This window comes from Drosophila pseudoobscura, chromosome X, assembly GCF_009870125.1.
Source record: "Drosophila pseudoobscura strain MV-25-SWS-2005 chromosome X, UCI_Dpse_MV25, whole genome shotgun sequence".
NCBI classification, from domain to species: Eukaryota; Metazoa; Arthropoda; class Insecta; order Diptera; family Drosophilidae; genus Drosophila; species Drosophila pseudoobscura.
Window position 1 is genome coordinate 37,791,135 of NC_046683.1, and position 18,815 is coordinate 37,809,949.

General features: G+C 46.2%; 2 protein-coding genes across 3 annotated transcripts; one reads left to right on the forward strand and one right to left on the reverse strand.

Moving 5' to 3' along the window:
- Window positions 1-1,038: 1,038 nt before the first annotated feature.
- On the reverse strand, window positions 1,039-18,664 carry RhoGAP15B (RhoGAP_ARAP and RA_ARAPs domain-containing protein RhoGAP15B). Of its 2 annotated transcripts, XM_001354293.4 has the most exons (9): window positions 18,034-18,664; window positions 9,165-9,921; window positions 4,322-6,704; window positions 4,123-4,249; window positions 3,408-4,048; window positions 3,232-3,327; window positions 2,483-2,617; window positions 1,896-2,419; window positions 1,039-1,829 (listed from the first exon to the last, which is right to left on the reverse strand). In XM_001354293.4, the coding sequence occupies exons 2-9, from the start codon at window positions 9,908-9,910 to the stop codon at window positions 1,694-1,696; spliced, it is 4,788 nt and encodes a 1,595-aa protein (XP_001354329.4). In that variant the 5' UTR covers window positions 9,911-9,921; window positions 18,034-18,664; the 3' UTR covers window positions 1,039-1,693. The 2 variants fall into 2 exon arrangements, with proteins under 2 accessions (XP_001354329.4, XP_033240771.1); XM_033384880.1 differs by lacking the exon at window positions 18,034-18,664 and having other exon boundaries at window positions 9,336-9,921.
- On the forward strand, window positions 10,151-10,480 carry LOC6901008 (uncharacterized). The gene has a single exon (XM_002134599.2). It carries the CDS (start codon window positions 10,151-10,153, stop codon window positions 10,478-10,480), a length of 330 nt encoding a protein of 109 aa, XP_002134635.2.
- Window positions 18,665-18,815: the final 151 nt, after the last annotated feature.

The following is an 18,815-nucleotide window of genomic DNA, read 5'->3' on the forward strand; positions in this document are numbered from 1 at the left end:
CAAATTTGGTATCCACACTCCTGTGATATCGGACCTTGACCGTTTCGTGTAAAAATTTCGCCACACCCCCTTCCGCCCCCGCAAAGACCCCAAATCTCGGGCATCCACAAATCTCAGAGACTATTAAGGCTAGAGTATCACTATAACTATCACTATAAAACGTATATCTCAGAATTTCGCCCCACCCCCTTCCGCTCCCACAACGAACGAAAATCTGTTGCATCCACAATATTGCAGATTCGAGGAAACTAAAAATCACATCGCACAATCATAGGGAATGACCATATCTATCTGGTTGCTGAATCTGGATCAGATCGGATCATTTTTATAGCCAAAAGGAACAAATCAATACGCATCGCCCGACGACATGTTTTAGACATGTTCATACTGATTTTCTGTCTCTCTCGCACGAACTCTTTGTCGTGTCGTTTAATATTAGCGGCGTCTGACGGAGGAAAGCCAAGGAAAGCTGACTAAGAATCGGGCATTAATGTAGAGTTGCGGTCTCCGCAGCAACTTACAACGTTCCCCCTCGTTTTTGCTTAGTCTTAAGTTAGATTCGCTCCTATATTGTAGGTCAATAAATTTTATAATGTTGTGAATTCAAAGTGGATTGCCTTCAGCTAGCCGAATGTCCCTGAAGATCCCATAGGTACGCAAAGGGGTCATTCCGTTTATGTTCACTCGCGATCTAGGAATGACGAAGAAAGGGAGGGTCAATGAGACCTGCGGCGTGGGGAAGCTTTCCGAAACAAGGCGAAGAAAGCACAAGCGGGAGTTACGCGTCGATGCAATTTTAGATCCTTCATGAATCTCGTCGTAGCATGCATATTTAATAATTTTAATAATAATATAGGATAGGCAACCAACGAGAGGATGGCAAGATCACCAATCCAAATTGCCGAGGATCCCAGCCGGGAATAACAGTGTGCGCCCTTCTCCCATTCCCCAAAATCTCGTCTGAATCGTTACAACTATGTTCACATACTTTTCTAAAATCATTAATAATTTATTTCTAAGAAAATGAACGGATTAATGAACAGTATATTCCGTATTCTATTTATTTCCATTGAACATTTTCTTTTCTGGATTGTGTTGATTCTAAAAAGAATGGGTACAAAATATTTGTATGTACTGTATTTAATCGCAGACCCCATTAAAACAAGTATATATATAAATATTTAAAAAATGATATTAAAAATATGAAAATATTGCCTTTTTGGCTTTATGTAGCCGACAGTTAATTCCTCAAGTCAGAAAGTAATTTCGATACTTAGAGTGTATCGAACGGCCCTTGAGGGATCTAGCTGGTCTGATCCGGTAGTTACACACACATGCATTGACGACAAATGGCATACACTCAGTTATACATACATATGCAAAGAAGTAAAAATAATGTTTTTATGGTAATGTACAATTTTGGTTTTAGGCGATTATGATTATGTACAGATAATGTGGATCATTAGTATGATAGTATTATTTACTATGTAGATTGTTTGCCAAGCTATTCGACATATTATGTTTAGGAAAAAAAAACTTCGAAAAGTTAGTGGGCGGGGTGGAACGATGGTGAAAATCGGATCATAAATTAATCATATTTCATATAAATTCAGAGTATCTATGTATGTACATAATAGCTAAAGAAATGCAACAGAGAGACAAAAATATGGTTTAGGGCTGATCAGATCATCCTTTACTTGAGGATGATCTCAGCTGGTGGTAAAATATTGTCACCGTAGAGGCAATACCAGATGCTCGAATACCAAATAGTACGATCCACCCACTCGCTGCCGGCCAGAACATGGCCAATGTAGGGAGCATCTCGCGATCTGCAATGGAGAGATGAAAGTCTTAGAAATCACCTTGCTCTGATGATATCAGTTTTAGACTCAAACCTCATTATCTGTGCCTGGGTGCGCTCGACAAAAGTGATGGCCCAGCTCCATGGAAAGTCTCGTTTGCGCTCACAGCCCACATACGCCGTACAGCTCTGCAGAAATATCTCCCTGATAATAGTTGTCTTGTCGTTTTTGTCCTTCTTGGAAATAACAATCTTGCCGTCGCGCAGCTCGCACTGTAGAGATTTGAACGTCTTGGTGCGATTGTCGGCGAAGCGCAGCTCCTTGCCGGGCGTCACCGTGGCCAGATTCTTGATCGCCCGCTGTATTTCGCGCAGCATCTCCATGGGCCGCACCATCAGATAGTTGTGCTTGCGATCTTCCTCCGGCCAGTACGACCAGTTAAGGATCACGTCGAACACTTTTGTGTCATGGTGCAGGGGCCGCTCCAGGCTGCCGTTCAGTATCACCTCGTAGAGCGTCAGCTGATGGGTTGGTAGTTGCATTTTGACGGAATATTCCCGACACAGCTCGTAGGCGGTTTTGGTGGGTGAAATCGTGGCATTCACCTGCATCTTTTCCTGAACGGATAGAGCGATTAGATCATTACATACTGAAGTGATCAATCATAACTGATGGCAAACCTCTGTGATGTTGTCTGGATTCGGATTCAGGCTGATCCAGATCTTTATGTCCCCCGACTGCTTGACCGCATCTTTGAGCGTCTCGGCGGCAGCGTAATACTTTTGCAGGCATGCCAGCATGGCCTGCTCCCGTTTCTGCATTGAATAAAATATAACATAGTTGTAAAGAATGAGCGGGAACGTTGTGATATACCCGATACTCAGTCAGAAGGTGTGTTGCTCTCTGCTCCCTTCTGCCAGATCGCTCACACTGCACGAGGAAGGGTGTGTGGGAGGGAGAATGAGAGAGCTCGTAGCTGGGCGTAGCGTACATTTGTTCCTTAGGGCTATAATAACGACCCGATCTGATCTAGATTCGGCAATCTTCTATGATTTGCTATGATTCAACGTTTTCCTGTATCTTTAAAATTATGGATGCCACAGACTTTCGTGGTTTGTGACTGCAGAAGGGGGCGGGGCAAAATTTTGATATCACAGTCACATACAGTCTGGTTGCTCTAGCTTAATAGTCTTTGAGATCTAGGCGCTCATCGGGAGGGACACACGGACGGACGGACAGACATACTTGGCTCAATCGACTGGGCCATTGATGCTGATCAAGAATATATATACTTTATGGCTTCGGAAACGCTTCCATCTGGGTCACACACACATCCACTTTTACCACATACTCCTATACTCCTGTACTCTTCTTGAGTATCTGGTATAAAAACATTCATAGATTCAAAGTAAGGTAGCGTTCAACTTACAATTTCATCGGCACTGACGGGGAATAGGTTCTTGTACAGAAGAATGAGATCGCTGAGAACATCGGCCTCTTTCTGAGAGTAGATTAGCTCATCGCTCTATTGGAGAAGCCGGAAACATACAGATAATCATGCACATAATCCTAAATATAGTAGCCAAGGTTTGACAGGGGACCCACCTTCTTGGCCAGCAGCGTTGGGCCCCAGATCATGGTTAGATTCTGAACGCTCATCTTGTTCTTGGTCTGCTGCGAGCTAATGAACACAAGGTGGCCCACGATCCGGCGCAAGGTCTCATGCTCGATGGGCGAGAGGCGAGCGAGGAGCTCACGATAGATGGGAATCTTCTCGGCGGCCAAATTCAGCTCGGTGACGAAGACGAAGCTGTCGGTTAGCTTGCCCAGGAGGCGCTCGGGCAGGTCCCTCATGAACCGCTTGAGGACATTGGCTACATCGTGCTCATTGTACTCGTTTCGGGTGATCTCCACATTGAAGGCATCCGCTCGGAAGGCGCTCATCAGCTTGTGCATGGAGTTCTCCGAGCCTGATTTGCGATAGATCCCCTCCGACATGGACCCGTGGATGTACACAAAGTTAATGCACTTATCCACTATCACGGGTACATCGTACCGCGTCAACTGCTGATCCCCCAGCGAAAAGCCGTTGTTGTGTGCCACTTCCCGAATGATGTGACGCCAGATCTTTGTCTCTCGTGCCGAGCTCATGATCATGTAGACAGCATACGGCGGACAGTCAATCATCAGCATTGGCCCGATCCCCACGTGCAGGTTGTCGATGGACTCGTCACTCTCCTTGAGCACTATTTTAGAGGGATAGAGATGCAATTAAATGTTATTTTATAGCTCTTACATAGCTCTTATATAGCATGCATACCTATGCATCGCGCCTTGCGCAAGTCCATTTTTTCCACATTCCCAGTGGCCTCGCACACGAAGATGAGACGTCGCTGGCTCTTGCGAAGCACCAACCAGGTGCCACTCCACTCTGACGTGATGGAGTTCTGAAACGGAACGGAACGGAATGCAACGCATTAGGCATGGGGTCTCAGGGAGGAGCTTAACGCTTCACCCACCTTTAGGTAGCACCAACCCGCGCGGTAATAGTGGCATGTGTACTTGACAGGCATACTGTTGGTGAGACTCTCAAGGATCTTCTGCATCCAGACGCCCCTCTCGGACTCCTTGCCCACGCCATACAGATGGGAAACCCGCTGCTGCTTGACGTTCCCTGACGAGCTGCTGGTCATCACCAGATTGGGATTCGAGGACATGCTGTCGCTTGCTCCGTTGCCGTTGCCTCCGTTTTTCGGCTGCGATGTCGTGATCTCGAAGCAGTAAAAGTGGGTCGCCGTGTCCGTGACGCGATTGTTGCTGACGCACTGCAGCGTGGTTATGGTGTCCAACGGTATCGACTCCCTTGGAGTCTTCATCTCCTGGTCCAGAAATGTCTGGAACTGGCGGTCCCTGAGTATGGCCTTTCGGTTCTGCATCTCCTTGAGTATATCTTCGACCACGCCCGAGGGGAACCGCACAAGGGGACCTTCGTAGCGCACCAGAAGCGCCGACAGACTGGGCCGGGGGACCATCTGCAGGGCCACCTTCACCTCCGACTGCCTCTGGGCCCCCGCCTTAAAGCTAGAGCGCCTCTTCATCACATCCATGCGCAGCTTGACGCTCGAGAAGGTGGTTATCGTCTTCCGCAGACGAGAGCTAAGCGTAGAACGAGACTCGCTATTGACAGGGGCGGTCTGTCCGCTGGTTCCTGTTCCTCCAATGGCTTCCAGGTAGGTGGGTGGGCTGTCGCCTTCGATTGGTAGTGCTGGCTTTGTGCTGCTGCTGGACGTGGAGGTGACTGTGGCTGTGGGTGTGGGTGTGACGGTAGAACCGTCTGCCACAAACCAATTGGTGCGATTTCTTGAGGCGCTGGCCAAGTCCACCATGGATCTGTTGGCGGCCCCCTCGGGTATCTTGCTCAGATAGGGCCTGGCACGTGCCTCCAACTGCTCCTGCTCGCGGTCCAGCATATGCTCCAGGCTGTCGTTCAGCAGCTGCGCATTTTGGTGCACGATCTGGGGCTGGCGACCACTTGTCGTGGCCGCACATCCACTAGGCGGATCCTCCTCGGAGGTGCACATGCTGACATCGTCCTGATCCCGCTCTTGTTTCACAGTGCCGTAGGTGTCCTCCTCCAGTAGGTGCTCGAGCAGTAGCAGCTCGTTGCTCTTGTTGGAACGCTCCAGCGTCGAGCACTTGCTGCTCATTAATGGATCGAACTCCTCGATCAGCTCCTGGGGCGCGCACCATCCACCGACGGCTCCGTCGTTGCTGTCCAGCTCCCCATCTTCGCTGATGCAGGCCAGCTCTTGCTGCTGCTGGTTCTGCTGCTGCTGCTGGTTGGGGGTCAACAAGTTGCAGCCGCGACTGCTCCCCGCGGTGGCCATCTCGAAGAGCTTTCCGTAGGTGGCTTCCTGGTTGGCATAGACAGGTTCCCGGGAGGAGTCTTCTTCCTGCACCGCTTCTCCCTGCTGCGAAGCGACATCCTCGCCGTAGAACTGCCAGGAATCGCTACGCTCTGGCTTTGGGGCCCTCGCCTCTTCGGCGGCAATCTGGGCGCAGATTAGCAGCGATTCCTCTCGCTCCGCTACCGCCGCTGCCTGATTCAGTTCCTTCAGCTCGGCGGAGTCCACGGGGGGACGTCGCAACTCGATGTGCTCGTAGTTCTTGCGACGCTTCTGCCGCACGGGCGGCTGCAGTGCGTCCAGCCGGAACCGCTCTGGCTGTTGGGAGAGGCGCGGCGGAGGGAACGCGGGCATTGGCAGGGACGATGGCGGAGACGACGTCGTTGCGTCATCTCCGCGGATCGGGGGACGCTGCTGCGTCCGTAGCTGGACCTGCTCCTGAGAGAGATTCTTGGCCAGCGGGGGAGGTGGGGAGGGACGTGCCCTCAGTGCCTCATCGTAGCTGGGGGGCTTGCCCTGCACCTTGGGCACCTCATAACAGCCGTCATCATCCCCGGCACCGTCCCCCCCAGCTGGCACCTCTTGATCCTTAACTTTGACCTTGGCAGTGACCTTTGCCTCATCCCGGAGATCGGTGAATCCTCCGCCGACGACATTCCGGTTCAGGGGACTGGAGAACTGTATCGCATTGAAGACATCCGTGTTGGGCATGGTCTGCCGTCGCTCAAGGTCAAACTCTCCCACGGAGCTTTCTCCACCCTCCGCGTCTCTGTCCCCATGGCCTCCTCTGCCCCCCAAGGTGAAGTTCGACCCGAATCGCCTGCTGGCATTCTTCAGACGGCTGCCAGCGTCAGCGCTGAGATTGCTGATCGCCTCCGTGGAGCTCCTTAGGTTCCTGTCCAGACGCTTCTTGGCACCCTTGGCCTTGAACGTGATCCGTTCGCCAATGGCCTCGCCCAGCAGTTTCGAGGTGGTGCCCAAGGATCGCAGAAGATTCCTGAATTCATTTGAGGCAACATGAAATCGAGGGAGAGAGAGAGAGAGAGAGTTAGTTTTGCTTGTGGCAGAGAGAGTTCGTCCCATTCCCATTTGGTAAGTAAATGAAATCCAAGTATTACGTACGTATACTAGTGCAATGTGTGTGCGTGTTAGATCTAATACTACGTGAATAGGAGTATCGGGAACACTTATTGGGCTAGGGCTAGGCCTAGGCCCATGATGGGAATGGGAGTGCTGGGAAGAGAAATGCGCTGGGTCCAAGAACTTCCCTCAGATGAATCAGCCGTCTCAATGCGCACATCTGTATATTGTATTCTACAGGTATTCGTTTCAAATATATAGATGTATGAGCTTAATCTTACTTTAATGCTACATATGTATGTATGTATTATGTATGTAAACATCGGCGCACCGAAGTTTGCTCAGAGGTAAGGCTATGCATCGGCGGTGTAGATAAATCGGATGATTTGCCAAGGACCCTCGCAGATAGCCTTCTCCTCCGGTTGCCATTGAGCTCGAGCTGTAAGAAAGCGCTTCAATAATCGCACATCATGCCACGGAAACTTCACTCTATTTATAGACGTCTCCTTGATCTCTATAGATCTTGAAACGTAGCGACGCGTCGGGTCTGACAGGTTATTTTCAGGGGCAGATCTGACAGAAACCACTCGATCTTGATTTGCTGAGCGTCGGAGGTCCCACACAGTTCCGGGACAACACATAGCCACAGTTCCGCCGGTGCGCAGAACAACAGGAAGCGTACATATTCTCATTCCCATTTTAGGTGTATCCATTCCAAAATAGTATTGCACAGACGATCAAGGTGATCATCAAGAACATCTCTGAAGACTTAGAAAGACTACAGCCGAGTGCCTATGTATGATAGCATTAAGAAGAAAGGAAGGCTAGCTAAAGGGTCTACTAAAGACTAGCTTACAAATCTACTTCCACCCACGACACTCCATATTCATTTTCGATCAGCGCTTCGCTTTAGCCAGATACACATGTACGGGGGCATACATACGCTTCAATAGCTAAGACACTATGTAGTTTTTACCAAACTAGACAAGCATGGCGTTGTCAGCGTTGCAGACATCAGGTCTGACATCAAATAAAACCCGAGGGAAAGTTGTGAGACGTGGCAAGGGTCGCGGCTTTACTCTTACACCTGATACTCATATATACATACAACCAACGACAAAAAAAGCCGCACTCTGATATTTAAATTTTGTTTTTGTGTTAATAAATCAGTTATTTATCCCATTCGGTAATTTCAACTTTTTATGTAATAATTTTATCAAACGATGGAAATTTGTTCCAATATGTTATTTTGTTTTCTGTTAACTAACAATAAACAATATTATTGCACGAGATGTTTCTTTCAAATTATGATTTAATAAATGTTTTGTGGTACCCCTATCCAACGTGGCTTTCATTGAACATTTGACGCTATGGGGAACGCATCGAATCGTATAAAGCCGTTAGATATTCATCCGTTATGTCCTCAAAACAAACTTCTTCTATAATTTCGCCTAACTCAACCATAGTTTATTATTTTGGCAGTCATAACGGCCTATCGGATTGAGGTCGGGGCTGTCCCCGAGATGGCCAATCTAGGGACTTAATGTCCAATTCCGGCTTCAAAATGTTTCTGTCGTTGAAAAATAGTCAAAGCTAGTTGAACCGAAAGTCGACAAGGTGCAGATTCGTCCTGAAAGTTGGGATCTTCTTCTCTCTCAGTAACTGATCCCATACTGGGCCCAACTCCACTGCGCATTTTGCATTCACCATGCCCTTTTAATCATTATTACGGTGGCAATGCACCAATCTTCGGAAAAGCCTCCTCTTCTGCGGCGAACTGCCCGCGAACTATCGGTTCCAATGATATTCAGTTTGGACTAATCCGAGAATATGATTCGCGAGCACTTAGATTCAGCCCAATACGAGAATACTCCCGACATTGGGTACAATTCCATGAACTCTGATAAGTTTTCAATCTAATATCAAATTACATATATATCGTATCATCAAATCAAAATTCCATTCCAAATCACAATTCAAAACGAATTATTGAAGTAACGACTCGCTTCGCACGTGCGCCAACTTCGGCCGACGACGATGACCCAAAACTGGAGAGAGTTAGTACAAAAATAATAATAACATGAGATCGTTTGCTCAAGGAGTTCGAGTCTCCCCGAGGGACCACAACCGGAGATGGGAAGAAACCAGCCAACCGAAACCGTGAAACGTCAAAGGATTAGCCAGACCCAGACCCAGATCCAGATCCAGATTTAGATCTGATTTTTAGGTTAGTCAAACTATGGATGTTGGGACAGCAAGGAACTAGGGAACAGGTGAGGGTGCATCTACAGAAAAACAGAGAAACCGTTTAGAGAAACACCAAAGGAGAAGGAAAGGGAAAGATCTAGTATAAGGAGAACATTTCGGTAAAGTTTACTTGTCATCTTCTCGATCTTGGTCTTGTTCTTGATCACAGCTGGAGGACTGATCGAGCGACGTCGATGAAGATGTCGAAGGTGGTGGTGGTGTTGGCGTTGGCGGAGGTGTTTCCGGGTCAGAGGAATCTTCCGGAAATGGCTGACCCCGCTGATCAACGTCGTCTACGTACCCGGGTGACTGCGACTTGAACTTGCCGCTCTGCGAGCCCTGCGAGCAGCAGTCCAGCGAGGCGTTCGAGCCGTAGAGAGAGGAGGCCGTAGCATCCCCCTGCTGCTCCATCTCGCTGCATATCGACAAGCGCTGTTCCAGGCTGGGCGGCTTCGGAGGCACCTGGGGAGCTGTGCGCACAGCTCTCAGAGGAACCGCGTCCACATCAAGTTCGACTTGCGGCTCCTGCGGGAGCGACTCCGTGGTGAGTCGCTGTCTCGGCGCTGGTCGGGGCGCGGCATAGATCGGTTCTGTCGGGACATTCTCGTTGGCGTCGGGACCATAGATGGGCTGCTGCTGCTCGGCGCTGTTCTCCTGCAGCACTTGCAGCTTGTGCTGCCCACTTGCCGGCAGCTTCTTCTCCGCACAATTGCCGTGCAAGTTCTCCGCGTTGATGTTAAGCTTCTTGAAACTGATGATAGTATTGTTGTTGTTATTGTTGTTGCTAGGCTTGATTTCGACGTTCTCATAGTTGGCGGGACGTAGCTCCGTGCAGAGCCGCCGCGGAGCCGGCACGGGTCGCGGAGCCTGTTCCATGGCAGAGTCGTCTGAAAGTGAGAGAAAGGATTGCGTTTTATTGGTTTATTGCGGGGATATCATGGTATCGGACGATAGGTGTCCAGGTAGGCCCTATGGGGATTACCTTTGAGGAATTTCGAGGGCTTAGGGAGATAGAGAGGGCTTTCAGGTAAAGGCACCAGGTGCCTGAGGCTTGTATAAAGACCCGACCTCCATGGCTGGCCCTCACACTCGATCGCATCAATTCAAGCAAGCAGGATGGCCACGATCACTGATACATTCTGCCAAAAGTCGAGCAATTTCTGGCTCACCCTCGTCCGTCTGCTGATGCAGCTCCTGCGGACCATATTTCAAGGCCATGCTCTAACCGAAGAAACTGTCGGGCCAATCAGCCCAGGGGCCTCGAATGGAAGCGGAATCGACCCCCGGATCGCAGAGCACCAGCTACTGTTGCACCGCAGAGCCGAGAGCTACGCCAAGGTGGAGCTGCTGCATCGACTGCTCGTCCGGCAGCAGCTGCACGAGCTGGAGCAGCGCAGGCTGATACGATTGGCCCTCGCCCGGCGACGGCTGCAGTTCTCCAATTAGCCCGAGTATTAGCCCGACGATTATCTCATTATCATTTATTTAGATCTAGATTTATTTCTATTTATATTCAGATTAAGTACGGTAGGGGTAGGCGTAGGTAGAGTTCTTTTTTGCATATTGACATATGTAATATGTACAAAAGTGAAAATGATCATCGACTGTCAACGATTGGCCAAATAAAGCACAAAGCGTTGTACTAAACGACGGCAGACACATCAAAGACACGTGCTTCCTTCAATTTCTGGTTCTCTGACTCAATTAGATCAACGATCGATAATCGATAATCGTTTTGACCAGTCATCAATAATTTCCGACGGCTTTCGCTCAGATCGCTTTCACGTTTCGCTTCGAAAGTCAGCGTTTTTACTTTGTTTTAGTTTAAATTTCTGTGGAATATTTATTTCAGCTGAAAGCGACCAAAGATGAGCGTGGGCTCAAGAGGGGGATCTAAGCTGTACACTCATTGGGGATAAAACGATACGATGAGAAGTTTTGATATAAACTTGTAACAGTGCGATCTATCTGGAGTGTGGACTAGGCTATTGATGCTGATCAAGAGTATACATATACATATATACGGGGTCGGAAATCCTTCCTACTGCACGTTACACACATCCACTGTCACCACAAATCTAATATACCCCTACACTCTCTTTGAGTATCGGCTATAAAAATAAGAAGCACAAAAAACGAGGGGGAACGTTGTGAGTTGCTGCGGACACCGCAACTCTACAGTTATACCCGATACTAAGTCAGTATGGCTCTCCTCCGGCAGACGCCGCTAATATTAAACGACACGACAAAGAGTGCGTGCGAGAGAGACAGAAAATCAGTCTGAGCGTGACGTCGGGTGCTGCGTAGCCAGTGCAAATTGATTTCTTGCTTTTGGATATAAAAATTATCCGATCTGATCCAGATTCAGCAATCTGATAGATATGGCGATTATCTATGATTCTGCACAGAAGTCTGGATCCAAAACATCGTCGCACTAGCTCTTATAGTCTTTGAGCACTAGGCGCTGAAGGGGACGGACAGACGGACGGACAGACGGACAGACAGACAGACAGGGCTCAATCGACTCGGCTATTGATGCTGATCAAGAATATATATACTTTATGGGGTCGGAAACGATTCCTTCTGGACGTTACACCACTTTTACCACAAATCTAATATACCCAAATTCTCATTTTGAGTATCGGGTATAAAAATATCGGGCCTCTGGCCGTTCCGTTGACCCTCCGGGATTCCCGGAAATACCCCTTTAATCGTCAAAGTTGTGATTAAACTAATAAATTGATGAAATAAGCTGCTTCAGCGCTGCACTGCGCTGAAGTTCAAACAGATGTAGGAATCAAAATGTAGGATCACTGCCGACACCTTTGTGACCAAATGCCGTAGCTGGAAATCAGGGAAGGTCTTAATCTACCAGCACAACATAGGTTGTCCTCAATAGGAATGATATTATCACCACCATTTGCATATATGTACATATATGTATGTACCTGCTGTTGAGTAGGGTATTCCCCTACATATGCTATACATATGTACATATATACCGACATAAGTCATTCCCCCTCTCTCTCTCTCTCTCTCTCTCTCTCTCTCTCTCTCTCTCTGGCTGTCTGGTGGAGCCAGTAGTGTGTTGTGCTGCAGTTCCCTGAACTTTTCAAATCTGCAAAGCAGAGCCATCTGCTGGCACTGTCGCTGTCGTGGTCGTGGTCGTTGTCGCTCAAGTGGTCGCTCCACTTTAAATGAGAGTTCTGTTCTCCCTGGGCTCTCTCCTTCCCCCTACCATCCCTCTCCTTCGCCATCGCGTTCGCCTCCTGATTCTCTTGACGTTTCCATTTCTGTAGTGCTCAATGATTTTGTTTATAAATGTTTAAGTAGACCCATTGTAGTCATTTCCATTCCCATTCTCATTCTGTTTTCCCTTCGCACGTACATATGTACTTGTACGGGAGTATTGTGCTTTCCATTGGATATCTTGGATGAATAAACTTGTTCAAAGAGAGTGCGCTCGTGAGTGCGATTGTGAGTGCGGGTGAGTCACGTTAGATCGGACACTACATATTGCACATGCATACATATGTACATATGTACATGTACACTAATGTTTGAGCTGGCATCCTGATATTGTTTTCCCGGAAAATCAGCTGCAACTATAGCAGCCGCACAGTGGGACATTCGGCCATATTAGCTCGCTAAATTAATACTTCTGAACGAATATACATACATATGTACATATGTAGATAAAGATATCACGAAACTTCCCAAGCTGCATTTGAAAGTACCATTTTCGAAAATGTTGTCTACCCGAGTAAATGGTGCTTCATGATCTTCGAGTCGTTAGGCCAGGGCTCGTCCTGGCGTCGCGTCCTGCAGGAGTTTCCGGCTGTGGACCCAAGCACTGCGCCGAGCTCCTGTGTGGACCCCTAGCGATCAGGAAGGAATCGTTTATGGTGCCTCTCCATAAAAAAGGTAGCAAGTCAAGCCTAAAACGTTTGAGAACGTTTAAACTCCTCACGAGCACCATCTCTGCAATTCCACTTGTACCTCCACTCAGCATGGACAACTCAACTTTCAGTCGTGCTGCTGTGCAAATTGGTTACACCTTAGTGCCTCGAAATGTACAGTTGGCTCTTTACACCCAGTGCGGTGGTTCTTTTGAGAGAATTACCCTCGTGGATTGTCGTGGTGTTATATCCCTATTAGATCCACTAGAAACTATTCCTAGCATGAGCCGTTTAGAGTCTTATGCTCGTATTATAATTGCCTCTACCATATGTATGAAATCCACCACATCTCCAGGCGGCAGCGCCACTCGGTCGGTTGGGCAGGAGGAGGGCTACGATCCTGCCTGGGCATTCGAAATTCTTATATTTTTGGACCGATAAATAAGGTTTAATACAACATTTTGCTACACATAATAATTTTATATTTTTGCTTTATATTTTAATCCAACATAACTGTTAAAAAGGTACAAAAAAATAACAATGTTATGATAAAACTGGGGCTTAATGTTTGATTTTGTAAAATAATCATCTGTATTGGAAGGAATATTTAATAAACTAAAAATTTCTAAAGAACAACTATTTGTCGATAGCCGAGTCGATTGAGCTAAGATCTGTGGCATCCACAATTTCAAAGATACGAGAAAACAAAAGATACAAAAATACGCAGAATCGTAGAGGATGACTATATCGTCTACAGTGCAAAATGAACCAGATCGTATAATTATTATAGCCAGAATCAAGAAAACAATTTCAGTCTTTCTCGCTCTGTCTCTCTCTAACACACAGGTTCCATGGTCGGCTTTGCCTATTGCAAAATGTGAGTTCAAGGATCTCAGAGACTATAAGAGCTAGAGCAACCAAATTTGGTATCCATACTCCTGTGATATCGGACCTTGACAAGTTAGTTTTAAAAATTTCGCCTTCTACATGTTATTCGACCTGAAATGCAGCATGTGATTAAACGTAGAATGCATTTCGATTTCCATTACATTTTCGAGCGAAACTAAAAGTTTCTTTGTGTGTATTTTTGAAAGCTCCGTCATGTGCGTATATTCATATTATTCAAAGCGCACCCTCAGAAAAATGCTTTTGCCAGCTCTTTTCGGCCGGTGTCCCACTGTGCCCCGCGCATCTTTTGGTGTCGCCGTCTTCGTGTCCTCTTTTGGAGGAGGGCTTCTCTCAGATCCAAGAATAAGTAGTGCCTCGCCTCCCACAAGACACTGAGCAATCCGATTTCCAAAGGTCATTATTATCGCGTGTGCATATGTATGTTCCATACTCGTATGAACAATATATAAATATGTACATATAAATATGTTCCACAGAAGCTTCACTTGTGCCGAGAAATTATCGGAACAAGATTTGGGATAAATTACGTATGTACTATGTACGATACCTATATAATATATATATCATTTAACATATCAATGTAGATATGTATGAATGAATGTACATATGTTAATACATGCACACCTATTTATAGGTCCAAAAAGGCAGTGATAGCCGGGGAGGCAGAGCAGCGATAACAATGATAATGACGATCGGCGGAAACCCAGCGATTGATGTAATAGTACTTATGTGCATGCATGCGTGCATACGTATGTACATATGTACGTATGTATTCTTTGCAATGAATAAGTACACCTAGAGAAAAAGCTCTGCAATTTTTATACTTACATATGCATAGCTTTAACGAGGGGGAATGTTGTGAGTCGCTGCCACGGCCGCGACTCTACCTTTATACCCGATACTCGGTGAGCACGGCTCCTCTCCGCCAGAGGGCGCACACAGTGTACTACGAAGAGTGTGTGAGAAAGAGAGAGAAAAAGCGCGTCTGGGTTTGCGTAGCCTCTGCAAATCGATTTGTTCCTTCTTGCTATAATAATTGACCGATCTGATCCAGTCTGCCATCTTTGGTTTTCTCATATCTTTAACATTGTGGATGCCACAGATTTTCGTCCTTTGTGGGGGCGAAAGGGGGCATGACAAAATTTAGAAACAAACTTGATTCAGTGTGATATTGCAGGAGTATGGAAACTAGGCGTCAAACAAGACGAACGGACGAGCGGACAAACGGACGGATGGACAGACAGACGGACATGGCTCAATCGAATCGGCTATTGATGCTGATCAACAATACGTATGTACATATGAATGTACGTATAAGAAATGAATCATAACATATTAATATAGTATAGAGAAGTATAGACATAGAGAATACTTTTTCCGGATATCGTATTTATAATTAGGAATTTGAAGCTGGTCTGAAGACAGATCAATTCAGTTGAGAAATCGCTGAAATCAATGTTCTTATCAATGTCAACAGTCTGGCTCATTGTCGGAGTTTACAATCAGATCTCTGCCTTGCTCTCCCTTTGTGGAGTAAATTCCGCAGAGCACCAGTGAGCTACTGGCAGAGCTTTAAACGCTCGGCCTGGCTTATCAGCTTTCCATTAGCACACCAGAAATGCCAGCCAAATTTCAATTACATTTTCGACTGCCAAATACCGAAAAAATCTGTTCGGGAAACTTCGTAATTGGCCGATTCCCAGTTTAGTGATTGGTTGATGGTGTCCAGAGCGTTCCAGAGATCACGGCTTGCATTTTATATTTTATAAAAATATAAAACATTCACACGTCTAAAAGCCTATCAAATATGGAATACTAGACACGAGCGACACATTTTGGCGCATGCACATTAAATGGCTATACTTACATATGTACATACATACATACATACATATAAATACAAATACATACACATACAAAGAACAAACCGTTATTTACCACACACATTTTACACCGCCAATGGGTTTCAAAATTGATTTGGTTTTTTTGGTCATTTTTCGATTGGCTTGCATTAAATGTACTGCATAGACCTTTGCTCCCATTTTGGTTTTCGTTTTTGGTTTTGTTTTTGTTTTTCCACATAGCACCATTAAAAACTTTAATTGAGCTTGGTTCCGTTGTTTGTGAGAGAACATTTGCCAAGGCAATATACATATGGAGTAAATATATGGAAATATTTATTAAAACTACATCTGAAATTCATGTATGTACATACGGTACATACATATGCATTCGCACATACATATGTATGTATGTATGTGAATACATGGATAAACAATGTCAAATGAATCTGCATTCATGTGCATTTGCCCGGGGAATATGCAATTGGTGCTTATTCGAATGAATCACTTGCACTCTCCCTTTTTGTTTGTTGTTGTGTACAGTGTCTGGTTGTTTTTTATGCAGTAGCAGAGGGTATGTTCATTTTTCGACCATCGTTTGCAATGCTTTTAGTTTATATGTATGTAATTGTTTATATTTTGCCTTGGCTTGAGCAAATACGAGTAGCTAGATGCATACAAATGTATGTATGTACATATATGTATGTATATATATGTATGTGCATTCAAACGAATTATTTCTGTATTTTATAGGAAGTTTATGAATAAATCAGGTACTACGTTTCTGGCCGGGGATTCTCACCCCTGTACCCGAATACCCGTACGAGTACTCGTATAATCTAATAGCGTGTATCCTATCCACTTTGGAGCGTCGCTGCCGGTACCCACTAGTAGCCCTACAGCACTCTACTCCCCATGGACAAACAGCTGCATGCACACATACTCGCACGAGTGTGAATGATGAGTTGAAACAGAGTTGAAACATTGCATTTTGTTTGTTTATGCTTTTCAATGCGATAAGAGAGCGCATAAAAAGCTGATTCGTCGTCGTCCCAGCTCCTCTTTCTCCCTCCCCTTTCCAGCGAGGGAAGGGTCATATTCATTGAGCACAGTGCAAAAAGACGGACAAGTTGTGGAGGAAGTGGGCACAGAGCACTCTGTGGGCATAACGTTGCCATGGCCCCAATTATATAAGACAGAAGATAGTCTCCGAGGCTCCAGCCAGAGCGACTCGATTTCCAAGTTGCTTGACGGCATTTTTATGTCGCATTCAGTATGTAGCATGGAAGTCTACATCGATTTGTGATTTGATCTACACGCAGACACACACAGTCACAGACACAGCCACAGCCACAGACACAGACGTAGACGTAGACGTGGATGTCGCGCCTGCGCTGACCAAGGGACCAAGGCTCTGTTGCGGGAGGGGACTGGGGTAGGGGCCGGCAGCGATTAGTTGACAGTTATCGTTATCCCCGCTCACCTCCCTATAATTCTCGCTCTCTAGAGTCTAGGCCAACCATGGGCTGGCTTATGGCCTTTGCTGAAGACAGTAGTTCTGGGCGGACCAAAGCGATTAACCCCAACGCGAACTTGTTCAGGTACCCGGTCAAATAAATGGGGCGAGTTTGAGCTTTATTCGTGCGACAGAACATTTGATCTGATCGACTTACATAAATATGTAGCTATTAGCCGTGGGCCACACCTATCTACAATACTCGAAAGACGTATAGCAGTGTCGTACTCGTAGTATAAAAGCCAGATACGGGAATGATGGAGTGATGGAGGGGGGAAAGGTTCTTCGGTGAATGTGTGCCAGAAAACCTAATATGTTTATAATTGCCTAAATTGCCAAACAATTAAGAGGCACGGACGGACAGAGAGCACCAGCACCAGCACCAGCACCAGCGAAATGTGCCACGTTAGTGGAGAGAGAGAGTGAGAGGCGGGCCAAGAGACACTTGTGCCGTTCTGTGTCACCAGGTGACGCCGTTGACCGCTATCTTCTTGGTCCGGCTCTGGCTCTGGCAGTAAAGCTGTAGCGATAAGCAGTTAGGAGCTTTTACAACAAACAGAGTATTTGCAGACCATTTGCCAATATTAGTATCGAAAACTATCAATAAATGGGAATATGCGGGCTCAACGAGGTACAAATGCATTTATGTACAGTGGTCGTTTCCATCCTATCGTTTTCGTATCAGAGAAACACCTAGGGCGGTGTAATAAGTACATCTCAGGAGCCCACGAATTTAATGCAGGTGAAAGATAAACACTTCAGGGTAAGAGGTTGGTGAATGGTGTTACAGGTTTCACGAAACTGAAGCCTGAAAAAATAATACAAAAACTTTACCTTTCGATTGCTGGCGTCGAACTAGAAGTACGAATCCGATTTATGTGCTTTTTTTGTATTTTACAAACAACAACAATAGAAGATACCACAATAAAAAAAAAGAAAACAAAGGGGAACGGCCCAAGTGAAAAACAAGTCTGGTATCAGGGAGATATCTTTAGAAGATCTAGATATGCTAGAGCTTCCACTAGTTCCTGTTGACACATTTTAGCTGGGCGGCTCTTCACATAATACGCGTATTGATTACCTTCCGCCGGCCGTTTTGTTCCGTTTCGTTTATTTTATGATTCGAGGAATGAATAATTTTCGGATGCCTCACGTTCACGCACACGGACACACACTCAGACGCATTGTTGTATCGCTCGCTTGTACGACTGGCGATCGGTGTTCGCTGGTGTGGATGGAATGGATGTGGGGCAACACTTGACACAACCGCAACGCAACGCGCACCTCACGCTGGAAAATCATGACCAGAGCTCAATGATCAGCTATCACCAGTTTTCTCGGTCCTTTGTCTTTTACAAAAATCTACTTGGCATAATTCGTTTCGCGGCTATTAATTTATACTACACATACTACCAGGGCTGCAGATCTCTCTATTTTCCCGTCAGATCTGGCTTTTTTTAAAGACAGCTGCGGGAATTTGGTATTTTTAGAAACGTTTTTGGCTTTTTCAGCTTTTTTTAATGCTGCCATCGGTTACATAAAAAGTGTGAGATTGATCGATATTTGCCAATACCACCACTAGTTTACCAGATAGTTTGACATATACCGATTTTTAT